The sequence below is a fragment of the Nansenia antarctica genome, assembly GCF_963989245.1.
Source record: "Nansenia antarctica genome assembly, chromosome: 3".
Lineage (NCBI taxonomy): Eukaryota > Metazoa > Chordata > Actinopteri > Argentiniformes > Microstomatidae > Nansenia > Nansenia antarctica.
The window spans coordinates 58586025-58598991 of record NC_137688.1 but is presented as its reverse complement, the minus strand read 5'-3'; the positions used below and the strand labels follow the sequence as shown (position 1 = coordinate 58598991).

Here is a 12967-nt window from a genome sequence, read left to right as displayed (position 1 = left end):
ACCCACACACCCACACTTAGTTTTTCACACTATCATTACACATGAAACTATCCTACACCCCTTAGCCCCACACCCCACCCATACACCCACAATTAGTTTGGAATTATAATATTTACACTATCCAATTCCCCTCAGTCCCACATACTCAATAAAGCAACAAAGAACATTCTAACACACAAGAACCACAATTAGGCCATAATTCCACCCCCAAATATTTATTGCACAATTATCCATTAACAACCACTAAATATCCACCCAATCCACAAATATTACACATCCTATCCTATACCCCTTAGCCAAGCCATCCACACACACACACACACACACACACACACACACACACACACACACACACACACACACACACACACACACAAACGGTACCGTTGTATTGGATATCAAGCCAATGGTGTTGACAGCTTGTTTTTCTCATCAAATGAAACGATCAAATCAATAAAGGTAAACACTTCACTGTGCATCTGGGGTGCTGTCTGTCACTTCATTAATTTAGTTTAATAACATAAAGATTTAGTAGTTGTGAGTATTTTAGTGTTTAACAGATTAGCGCCAACAAAACCCCCAATGAACTTGTTTGCTATGGCCAACTTTTCCCCATTCTCACACTTCAGTTGATATTATGCTCCCTTGTCTTTGATGTTAGCTTTTTGATGCTTGTTATTTATAGATGTAGTAGTAGCGCCCTTTATCGAATGAGGAGACGTACATTGACTTGCAAATTAAACGTGTGGTGCAGTCATGTAGAGATTTTAAAACATAGAGCAACGATAAACGAATGAGAAATCCTGTCACTTAGCACCAGCGGCAGCAGCATCCAAGTCAAAAGGCATGCAAGGTTTGATATCAGTGGTGACATTGTTTGGTGGGTTTGAAATTCCCCGGGTCGGATGGCGGGCGCAACCATTCTTTCTTTATTTAGGGGGGCAAAGTGAATTCTAAACTGGTGAGTAAAGAAGATTACACCAACTACTACTATAGAGAGATATAATGAACTTTCAACACCAATTTGTTTTTTATTTATTATTTATTAATTTCCTAAATGGCAACTGGGGTGGCAACTAGGGTGGCAAGGCCTTTTTCAGGGGTGGCAGCTACCACCCCGTGCGACCCCTTGGAACCGCCCAAGTGACTGTCCTTGAACTCATGAAAATCATTTGGAGGCTTTTAATAATTACAGAAACTCTGTTTTGGTTTGGTTTGTAAAAAGAATTTCATAGTAAATCCTGTAGAATGGCAACACCTACATTTTAACACAATGCAGCCACTGCAATTATCCCAATCATTTTAAAGGTACACTAGGTCAAGGTAGATTTCATTAGAGCATAATGCGGTGTGGAGCTGAATCATTTCAGCAGTAGTCTGAAAACAGACATACTCTCAAAAGCGTTTAGTCCTCTAGCCGCCTCGTTGGCCGCCTCTCAGGCTCAGGTCAAGTTTTATCTGCTCCATTCTCTTGTTGTGGGGGAACAGAATGACTTCCTCCGCATATGCTGTGTGTGTGTGTGTTTCTTTGTGTCTCTGTTTCTCTAGATATTGTGCAACCTTGAGCACTTCCACTAAAAAGACAGCATTGGGATTCCAGTTTTTCTCAGATGTGCAATCGATATTTTAAAAAGAATCATTCCTGACAACAGGCCTATATCTATTATAGAAAATGTTGCCACAATTTAAGTAGAGAATTGTGGATAATCTTAGATGTACATGTAGATCAAACAATGTCTTTCAAATCCAGAACATCCGTTTTGGGTCACTGTGCTTGCCTTCTCATTTGTCACAAAAGAGGACTTAGCTGCTTAGCGGTATGTATAAAAACAATCCCAGGGGGCAGACCACCAACGCGTTCGGCCACCATGCTGTGTAAACAGATCAAAACAAAGGCATAAAGATCCTGCGGGAGCGCTTTACATCTCTTCTTGATGTGCTGCCTACCCTGCAGACAGCGAGCCCTGTTGGCTTCTTTCCACAAAGCACAATCACATAAGCACAGTCACAATTAGTTCAGTGTCATTCCTGGTGGAGATATCATCAATGATTGTAATAGTTAACTTAATGGTTTTCCAGGACTAAAACTAACTTTTCTTAGGTCAGTCTAGGCTGCATGTTCTGGTAGACATTTCTGTGAAACCTTTATGTTATCTCTGTGATAATAAAAAAAAAAGCCTATGAGAGAAATAAATTGAGCCACCTCTTTATGAAAATACATACCTTCATATGACAGCATTACATGATGTTAGGAATAGTATCACTAAATATTCCCCCCCCCCAAAAAATGACATGAGTTAACACCAAAGACACATCCTTTGGGACATTCAAAATGGAACATTTGCCACCGATGGCATGTCTGGTATAAAAATAAAAAAGTGATATTGTGCCAGGATTAGCATTCCTCCCAAAAGCGGGGGTTGTGTTGGGTGAGAGAGAGAGAGGGGTGCACTCCACTGTGCCCTCAGAGCTGTAAGCACAGGGAGCCCGCTGGTAAATGATGCTCCGGCTCATTTCAATAGGCACTCAGAGGCTCAGTCTCTCTTCCATATACTGGGAAAATGTATCTGTAGTGCTGCCCCGTGAGCGAGTGTGTGTCTGTGTATGTGCGTCCCCGTCAATGTCAAAAAGCTACGCTGCTGTATGCACTGACACACTCCTGCATAGTTTGAATTAATTCTCAACATAAGCTACAGTAAATACAGATGACATATAAAACACACCTTTCTCATGATTCAGGACAACATAGCGCCATGAAAGGTTTGAGCTATATGGCACCATGTAACATTCAATATGCATCCAATATTTCCTACAAAAATTGAAACAATTCTATAGGGTTAGTAATACATGCGTAGCTAGTTACTAATACCACCTCACATTATTCAGCTTCAACCTTCCATCATTGACACATTTACCCTCCCTGTCTCTCTCTAGGATCAATCTGAGTCTATCTACCTCAACCAGCCCTGCCGACAATGCGCTGCGATGTCTCGGATGCATAGACAAGGCCACATAATCCAATCTTTTGTTCCCCTGCCAATTCCCTGTTGTATTTCTGATTAACTTAAACAGAGCCCATTATGATAAGACCTGTTATCAACAAAGGGCCCTGTCTCAATCACTTTCCATTTGATATGATGAATGACAACAAGTATGTTTGACAGACAAGATCATACAATCTTCAGTTTAACAGAACAGCTCATGTGAATAATAGCTCCCGATCATAGAGCTCTATTACATGCTAAAATGGTCTATTTGTCTTTACAGGCACCTTGTTGTGTGTAGCATTTGGTGTGAATAACTTCAGGAAACTCAGGAAGTAGCTATTTGTGAACACAGTGAAGTGCTCAGTGATACAGTTCCCACAGTTAGCACCTCTTTGAATCATCATCAACTCTCTTATCTGTGTACCAACATAATGCACCGCTCACTCGGTTGGTACTTCCAGAACAGGTATGCTTTTAATGTCACACACACACACACACAAAAGCAAAGAACAGAGAGAGAGAGCGAGTGATTGAGAGAGCACTTACTGTGTCACAGTAAAGCACATAGTGTCACAACACCACAACATTCTCCCCCCCCCCCCCCCCCCCCCCCCCACACACACACACTCACTCACAGACTTGAGTACACGCACACACTTTGCAAACACGCACACTTTGTACAGTTCGACATGGCAAGATGGGGCGAAGAAGGCCTGAAACCACTGTAGTTTGTCTTCCGTCTGAGCCGACATGGGTCCAATTAAAGCCTGTCTATGTGAACTCTGCTCCATCAAAACGTTGTTAGCACTCCCTCGTCCCCTCCCACAGCCATGCATCTCCCTCCCTCTGTCCCCTTCAGACAGCCCCGTGGTAGGCTCTTTTCTCCAGCTGGGCGGCTACGGCTGTATGGAGGTCACGACTAATCCTCAGGGAGTTCTCACATTGTGTGTCTGCAACCGAGGGGTCAGACCCTTTGAAAAGACGGGGTTTAGTTAAACATCTATTAGCTGAACACAGCCCAGCCCCTAGAGGTATTCCTATTGGTCGCTCTGCTCAGGGGAGTTTTTTTGTGTGTGTGTGGAAACTGTTTGTCCCACAGCTGTTCAGTGTTACATCATTAGTCATCTGCTCCATAGAAAGTGTTAGCCTACAAAGGCGCTCTATGGGGCAGTATTTGGGAGGCGTCGGCACACATTAGCAGAGGAGGTTGGAGAAAGGAATATCTATTTAATTACTGTGAAATGGGTGTGTTTACCTATCTCTTTCACTGCCACTGTGACAAAGGGCCAAACCGACATATACATGTGGAAGCTGAAAGAGACAACAATAGGGAGGTGTGGTTCTCTTGTTGGCTCTCCTGTCAGCTGTAGACATGATACCACAAACATCTTTATTGTATTGTCAGTGTCATCCGAAACCTGATCTGGTCCTTTACTAGTGAAGAGCACTGACCAGTGGTGGCTGTGTATGTGTGTGTGTGTGTGTGTGTGTGTGTGTGTGTGTGTGTGTGTGTGTGTGTGGGGGGGGGCTTGAGTGGGTGGCCAAGTTGTGGGTAAGAGAGTATAGATAAGTCTGGTCTAAGGGGGTTGACATCCTATGCTCAAACATGAAGAATATTCACCAGAAACACACTTTAATGCCGTGACTATTTCCTTAACATGGAGGCAAAGTCATATCTTAGGTCATATCTACAGTACACACTGTTACACATGTCATTTTGATCAAACGGAACATCTGAAATCAAATGTATTCTCTTGGGGTACAATCTCCTGATATGCAACTGCTAGTTCTTTTCAGAGCGGGGCTTAACGACCAGCTCAGGGAAGCCAGTGCGGTTGTCCATTTCTCTGTCAAAGAATAGATCAGCAGCCTCCCCAATGACCACCTCAGCCGTGGTGAACACCTCTAGGTCTCCGAGCACATGTCCTCCGACGGTCTTCCCGTCTTTGTCAGCCAAGCAGATGTGGAGGTGAGCCTCTTTGTTCAGCGTGCCGACCAGGGACACAATCTCAAACCGCTCCTGGAGGTGAATCACCTGACAATGAAACGTGGAGACACTCTAAGAAGTACACTTCTGAATATACGTAGTAATACGAAAACTTCACTGCATATACGAAAACTGCAGTGTTACACTGATAAAAGCTAGCACAATATGATGTGCCTGTTTCAATGTGAAAATGTATGTGAAGCTGTGTGTGTATCATTTGTCTCACAATGGCAATCATGAACTTGGCTACATAGAGGGTTAAAAGGCCCATTCTATCTTTTTGACCCCATGCCAAACAACCTAATTCCACTCCCACCCCCATGAGTTATATGGTGGCACTGCAATCATTGCCTTTTCATTTATAACAAGCAACATCACTAGAGGCATGACTGCTGCCAACAGATCTGCCCTGCCAAGTACCTCATTGGTATTCACTGCAGTGGCGTTTGCCAGCCTGAGCGTTGCCTTGGTTACGCTGCCCACGCAGGTGATGATGAACGCTGCTTTGAGGCCTCTATCCTCCACAAACGCAAGCAGGGACCCCAGCAGCTCCTGTCCTGGGCCAAAGCGGACCGCGTGCACCCTGAGGGCTGAGCCTGCAGACGCCTGGGCATGGAACCCCAGAGAGAGGGGGGAGTTAGGGTCGACAGACAATGTTACAGACGAAGATACGTGTTTAAAGCATCTGAAACACATACTGTATGACACACGCGTAGCTATGTAATAAACAAAAGGTGAGAAGAGAGAGAAATGCTAAGAGAGATACAAGAGAGTTGAAGAAAGAGACAGGAATAGCATTTTCATTTAATCTCTCAAGGAGATATTTATCAGAATTATTATTATTATTATTTTATTTTTTTCTTGTTTCACCTCAATGGTCTTTTTAATGTCAGTGGTCTTTTACTGTGAGTGCTTCATCACTGAAAAGGCCTGTGGTAGGCCACCTGGAGGCTTGGCTTTTCAGCCTGGGTCCTGGGCCATGGGCCAGCTGTAGCATTGTAAGCGGCTAACTTTATTCAATCCAACCATTGCCACCACCGCTCCCCCTCTCCCCCTCTCCCTCTGGGACTCAGTTTCTATTGGTCTAGGCCTGGCTTGAGCCATGATGTTCTGGGAGTCATTGAGCCCTTGAAGTCCATTAATCACAGTTCACATCCTGGGTAAAGAGGAACAGAGCGAAAGGAGAGAGGGAGAGGAGGTGGAGGGGGAGAAGGATCGAGGGGGAACTGGAGAGGCACACTCGCTAGGATGGTGGTCCATTCATATCCTTAACAGGATCATTACGGTTAACTAAATACGAGTCTGACCCATAACCTGCAGTGAAGACATGTGGTCCCCTGCTATATGCAAATGAATTAAGCATCACAGTACACTCTTCAACGGGTGCCATGTCCTAATATTTTAGTGTGTTCACTCTTCTTGTTAACCTGCTCGCCTGAGTTTACAATAGAAAACCATACTTCTTTGAAAACGATTTAAAGTCCAGGTCAAGGTAAACAGTATGCATACCCACAAGCCAATGGGTAGTTTAAATAAGGACAGTTGCAGCTTGTGAGGGAACCAGTCCTCAGAAGGAGTATGCATGTGTGGTTAGACCACCTGGCAAGCAGCTCATCTCAATAAAGGAAAGGGAGGACTCTGTCTTTCTCTCTGCAAATCCTTCGTTGGAACCAGCTCCCACCCGGAATACTGTTTTATCCTTTCACCCAGCAGGAGATCCCAGAATGCAACATCCAGATGAGGATAAGGGGTGGAGTCTGTATGGATTAGTGATTGTAGAAAAAAACTTTCACATGATTGGTGAAGAGGCATTAGTATGTTTTTATTATCGTCTTGTCAAATAACCATATCCCCATACATACAACACTATGCACTAGGGGACAATAAAAAATAATTTACTGTTTTTGCTTCCTCTTCACAAAAAAATAGAAAGACAACATGTGTCCTAGCTCTGGACTTCCTTCCATCACATAATTATCACAGGGCAGCAGTGAGCACAGGCCCTGATGACAGCACACTTATAAAGCACATCATTATCGCACCTCAGTGAAGTACCTCTCTGTCACTATCCCAAATCCCCTCTCATGTACAGCATCACAAATAAACCCTCCTATAATCTGCTGATCAAGACAGCCCAAATATTTAATTTGAACAATGGTTTGAGTGCAGTGCGCTTGCAAGGACATTTCAAACAGACGATGAATGCCCGTTTTGTCTAGGGGAAAAATACCCGGAACGTTTCGACAAAAAGCGGATGTGGGTTGATTAAGTTAACTATATCTTAGTGTAGGTATTGTTCTCCCTTGACCTCGTCCCCAAGCTATTGTTGGGCGGAGTGTCTGGGAACGAGACGAATCCTCCCTGGCCTAGATATTACGATAAGCGTTATTGGACACACTGCCGCCTGGCACCGTTGAGTCTGATCCTGTATCCCAGTTAGACAAATGTACAAACACATCTGTTGACATTGAAAAGGTAACCATTGACACATTTGACATGGTTTTGCACCGTCCTTGAGGAAGGTGAAATTAAGTTGCCTTGCATTGTTGCATTGTTGTTGCATTGTTGAGCGCCAGGAAGTACATTACAGGTTTATTCATCGAAATACCAACGCCGATGTTTAACAAATGACATGTTATGTACAAACAATTAATAACACGTGGTTACTAATTGTTTAACACACTTTGGGTAAAAACAGTATGAATTGCAACTCACCATATTAGGCTACACTAGGAAGAACGAGCTTGCAGACGCGTCCCAGCCAATTCGCTGCCGCACGCGTAAAAACACGTGACACGTGGCACTCAACTCGAAACTGTCTTTCATTGATTTGTACACATACATTGCGGAACCTTCGGTCAGAGTGAGAGATGTTTTAAGAGCTCAACCAATGTGCTCTTATTTATTGATATATACTGCCACCTGGTGTCAGACAGCAGTAGTGCCCACACTCTCAGTGGCGGGTACATGCCAGGTGGTTTCCCTTCGTTTTAGCAGAGGGCCTCCATTGACTTTTTCACCTCGCAACCTTCTGTGGATTATTCAAATGGTCATTAAAGTGTGACAATGTGCTATTCCAACACAGTAAGAAAAGGACCTATGTGAGCACATTGTTCACCTGGCATATCGTTTGAAGTGACCTTGTTTGTAGTGACCCATCAGATTAGATTAGATTAGATTCAACTTTATTGTCATTGCCCATAGTACAAGTTCCGAGACAACGAATGTAGTTTGGCATCTAACCAGATAGTGCAAATAGTTGCATAGTGCAAAATACCTGCTAATGTAGACAGTTCAAGTTATTACAGTGAGTATAACTAAATTAATAAAGTGAATATACATGAGACGAATATCAATATGATATGTAGTTATGATAGGATATGTACAGTATTATGTACAGAACAAGGACAATAGGTCTTGAGGTATGTAGCATATACTGTATGTAAGATGTATAATTAGAGACTAGTATATACAATACATATGGTATATGCAAACAAGCAGTATAGTGCTTAGCTATAGCTTGGTCCAGGTTTTTAAAAAACAGCTAAAGACTGTTTTGTATAGACAGGCTTTGGGATAGCCCCAATGGGCTTGTCTTTCTGTGTCCTGTTGATGTTGTTGTACACCTGTTGTCTGTTACTTGTACACCTGTTGTCTGTTACTTGTACAGTACACCTGTTGTCTGCTGTGGCTTTCGCTCTTGTATTTTGTTTTATTGTGCTTTTTCCTTGTTATGTAAAGCACTTTGTGATCCTTGGTCTGTGAAAGGTGCTCTATAAATACATTTTACTTACTTACTTACTAGTGAAAAAGCTAAATTTAAGTCTTGAGTGTGCAGGGGAGGGGGGGGGGGGGGCAATAGACATGTACATGCAACGGACATGTACCAAAGCTAACCTGTACTATGTTGTAAGCTTGAATGAAACGATTTAAAGTGGCTCTCAAAAGGTTAGAGGTTGAACGCTGATGACCCTTGAGGCTGTATTGACTGTAGAATATCCGTTTTGACATTAGAGCTACAACCCGTTGCTCGCTTTTAGCCTACAACACAATGGACAATGCTAGTACTATATTTTTATAAAGATGAGAAGAATTTAATATTTTTATGATTTTGGAGTATAATGAAATTAGCTCGGCCTATTTTAATATGTGTTGAGAATAGTTTTACAATAAGGCAATTAACATGGTGGTGTATGTTTTATTGAAAAACATGCAGTTGTATCTCCAAACTGTTGATGAGCTGGATCCACTATAGAGAGGTTGCCTATTCAAGCAAAGAAGTTATGTCTCTTCATCCAAATTCATTCTAATAAGCCTACTGCTACTACTAGAATCACAATTATATTTATATTTATACTATATACTGCAGCTGTATGTAATACATTTGATTTGATTTGATTTGACTTAGGTAGGATCATTCTCAGACACTGAATTTTATGATTATATCATGGTTTTAAGTTATCTAGGTCAGCTTGGCATCTGCAGACGATAGGCCGGTTAAAGAGCTCCTTTATGCACAACCTGGTCGCATGGGCTCTTTCACGAAAATAGCCTAATTGACACTAGATGGTGCTGTGGTAAAACAAATAATGATTTTGGTATCTGAAGTTTTACCTCGAGCTGGAATAAAATACAATTGAAAAAAAAGAAACATAAAGGCTGATGGTTTTGAACAATTGGTGTGTCAGGCATTCTGTTATTAGTCAAGTAATGCTGGATTCCCTATATTTTCTATTTCTTTCTTTCTGTGAGTCACACCAATAATATTCAGTTTGAGGCAGCTTCTACCAACCAAATTACTTGCTTCTCAAATAAAGAAAGCAATGCACTGACACATTAATTCATCTACTAATAGCTCTGGTGAGTATTTGGCTGATGCCTCAAAGCACAGCCTTCAAACCATGGTAACAGGGCTCCAGAATCAGCAGAGAGTATATCCACGTCTGAAGTAACCCCTAAAATGTCTCATACATAAAACCCCTCCTCATCCTGGGTATTGTTGGACCATATTGTTTTTGGTGCCACTTGCTGAAGCTAGCCAACAGAGATTTGGCTCTGGTTCATGACTTGTTTGGCTGAAGCCCACACCAAACAAGGCTTTTTGTAAGGGGATAATTCTACTTTTTTCTTGTTTATTGTGATATTTCTTGTCTGTGCTGTTCTCTGCTGTAGGGGATGGGATGCATATTCATGATTGTTCTGTTATGTCGAGTAATTGAATGGTTGAATGACTATGCTGAACATTTCTAAAACCCAATAAACAGATTTAAAATAATAATAATTTAAATAATTTAAATAATACCGTTTTTCTCTATCGCTTTAACACTAACATCGGAACCTCAAACACAATGACCAAAACCTGAAACTGGTGTATTTTATCTCACACCAATTCTTCACAATGACAAACACATTTCTTGCTTACCACTCATTTTGCCACTCTAAACCACACAGTTAACAAAACACTAAATACAATTCTCTACATTTGGAACAACCGTCCTTGCTAAAATCTCTTGTGTTCACATGGAAAACACCACCATTCAGAATGTTAAAACTCAAACCACCACTCAGACACTCACACTCCTCCTATGGGCAAACACCTATTGCTTTTGAATTAGCAATCATAGCTTTAGCAATAGAAGATGAGCTCTCCTGTGTTGGAAAACAATGGATGCCAACTTTGCAGAGAAAGGTAGAGCGAGAGGTGTGATGTCGATGAGGTCCTGTGGCCAGACAGAAACGAAAGGCAGGATGCAGCCTAATTTTCTTTTTCTTTACATTATTTTCAGTGTTACACTACATACATAGCCTACAGTAGCCTGTTATATAAACTGTTATGTTTTCATATTCAAATATAAAACACACAAATACAAGAATAGAATGTTTTTTTATTCTTAAATACTCAATATATCTCAGCAAACACAGTTGGATTTGTAAAATGTTCTTCATACAGAACAAACAATAGAACAAAATAAAATAAGCCTTCTGCATATACTGTTAAGAAAAAGAAAATTAGGTTGCATCCTGCCTTTCATTTCTGTCTGGCCACAGGCCTCTGTTCTACCTTTCTCTGCAAAGTTGGCATCTATTGTTCCCCAACACAGGAGAGCTCATCTTTTATTGCTAAAGCTATGATTGCTAATTCAAAAGCAATAGGTGCCCATATGAGGAGTGTGATTGTGTGATTGGTGGTTTGAGTTTAGCATTCTGAATGGTAGTGTTTTCCATGTGAAGAGATTTTATAAAGGAAGAATGTGCCAAATGTAGAGAATTGTGTTTAGTGTGTTAAATAAACCTTGAGTTTTTATTTTTATTTTTGTCTAAATGTACGTCTGTACGAATAGTCCATTAACAGCCGTGTTTTTTTTAAATATAGTAGCATATTTAATAACAAATGGTATCGCTCTGTAAAAACCACCCCTCTGTTGCATGTAGTCCTTCTCCATTTCACCCCCAAAATGCTTCATACTTTCATAAAGTTTACTAGGCCATTTCAATGACTCTAACATTATCTATTCACTGGATGTCTGGTGCTGAAAGCCCTAGGTAACACAATGTGATGTGCTATACACATTGTCTATAGTGTTCTTTGAAGGGCATTGGTGACGACCATGCCATGGAATGGCTTCTCCGTGATGTCTTGGTGAAACCGCTTCACCTGAGGCTCATTTACATTCACACACCCGCGGGAACATCCCATGTTCCATGTCTCGCTCACGATGGTGAAAACCTTTTAATGTATTATCTATTTGACCAGGATGACCTCAATGACACTGTTCTGCTGCCTTCATCGTGCCTAGCAAGTTAAATCAAGTACACCTCAAGTTTTATTGAGCAGATATTCGAAACCATATAAAATAGGCTTAACAATGTATGGATGTTGTATAGGTCTGCTATATTTGATACTGTAGTGTTCATTGTGGTGTGTACCGTTGTTGTGGTGTTGTGTGTTGTATTGTGTTGTGTGTTGGATTTTCCACCTCACTAGTTCGCACCACGCTCGCAGCTAGCCAACAGTCAGGTTGCAGCCATGTGTTGCACATGGTGTGCATGCGTGTATTCCAGTTGCGCTGTTTTTCTATGCATTGTGTTGTTATTGTTAATATGCAATTGATTGTTTGATACCACTATACGATCTTTGTTTCATATTATTGTTATAATTTGTGTAGTATGAGTGACTACTGTATGTGCAGTTTATCTCTAAACACTGATTCGAAATTAGACTGTTGACCCTGCACGTTCCGTGTCTCCAAGTTGATGCACTGTACATATTTTTCTACAGAGAATAAATGAACGTGAACCATACAGCTGAGCAGTGATTCATCTAAAGATACCACCCGTCACACCCATGCCGTCACAATACTGCGCCTATGACGTCATCATAGTGCACCTATGACGTCACAATGGCTCCCTTGAGGTGGTCTGGGGCAGCGGTGAGGCCTAGGCTCACTTGTCACCTGGACACTGTTGGACACACACCTCTCAGACTACCCAGCAAGACTACTACTACTACCTACTAGAACCACAGAGACCTTCATTTTCAGACAGCCTCACCCACACAGAAGATGGTCAGTCTGGAACACCCGGCCTGGGCCAGAGTAGGAATGGAGATCACCTCAGACGAGCTGAACAAGATGCTGGAGAGCAAGGAGGACTACAAAACCTCCATCCTGGAGACCTGGATGCCTGACCTGGGCTGCACCACCCTGCTTCTCAGCGTGGCCGCCCTGGTCCTCTTCCTCTTCCTCATCTACCTGTGGGTCACCAAGAGGAGGAGCCCTGGACAGCCTTTCCAGGGCCAATGTGGACTCCTGTACTTTCAGGGAAAGGGCTTCCAGCTGCAGGACCAGGTCCATCTGAAGAGAAGATGGACAGAATGGAGCAGCGCATCGCCGCCCTGGAGGACTTCCTGTGCTACATGTATAGGAGGAGGGCCATGGAGAAGAGAACCCTCACAGTTGCAGGAGCAGGTCCATCTGAAGAGAAGATGGACAGA

At 42.2% G+C, this 12967-nt stretch overlaps 1 protein-coding gene across 1 annotated transcript; it reads right to left on the bottom strand.

The window, feature by feature from the left end:
- Window positions 1-3687: 3687 nt before the first annotated feature.
- Window positions 3688-7745, bottom strand: LOC308152671 (bifunctional protein GlmU-like). The gene is made up of 3 exons (XM_080525709.1): window positions 7690-7745; window positions 5395-5580; window positions 3688-5022 (listed from the first exon to the last, which is right to left on the bottom strand). The coding sequence occupies exons 1-3, from the start codon at window positions 7690-7692 to the stop codon at window positions 4771-4773; spliced, it is 441 nt and encodes a 146-aa protein (XP_080381835.1). The 5' UTR covers window positions 7693-7745; the 3' UTR covers window positions 3688-4770.
- Between the last annotated feature and the right edge of the window lie 5222 nt (window positions 7746-12967).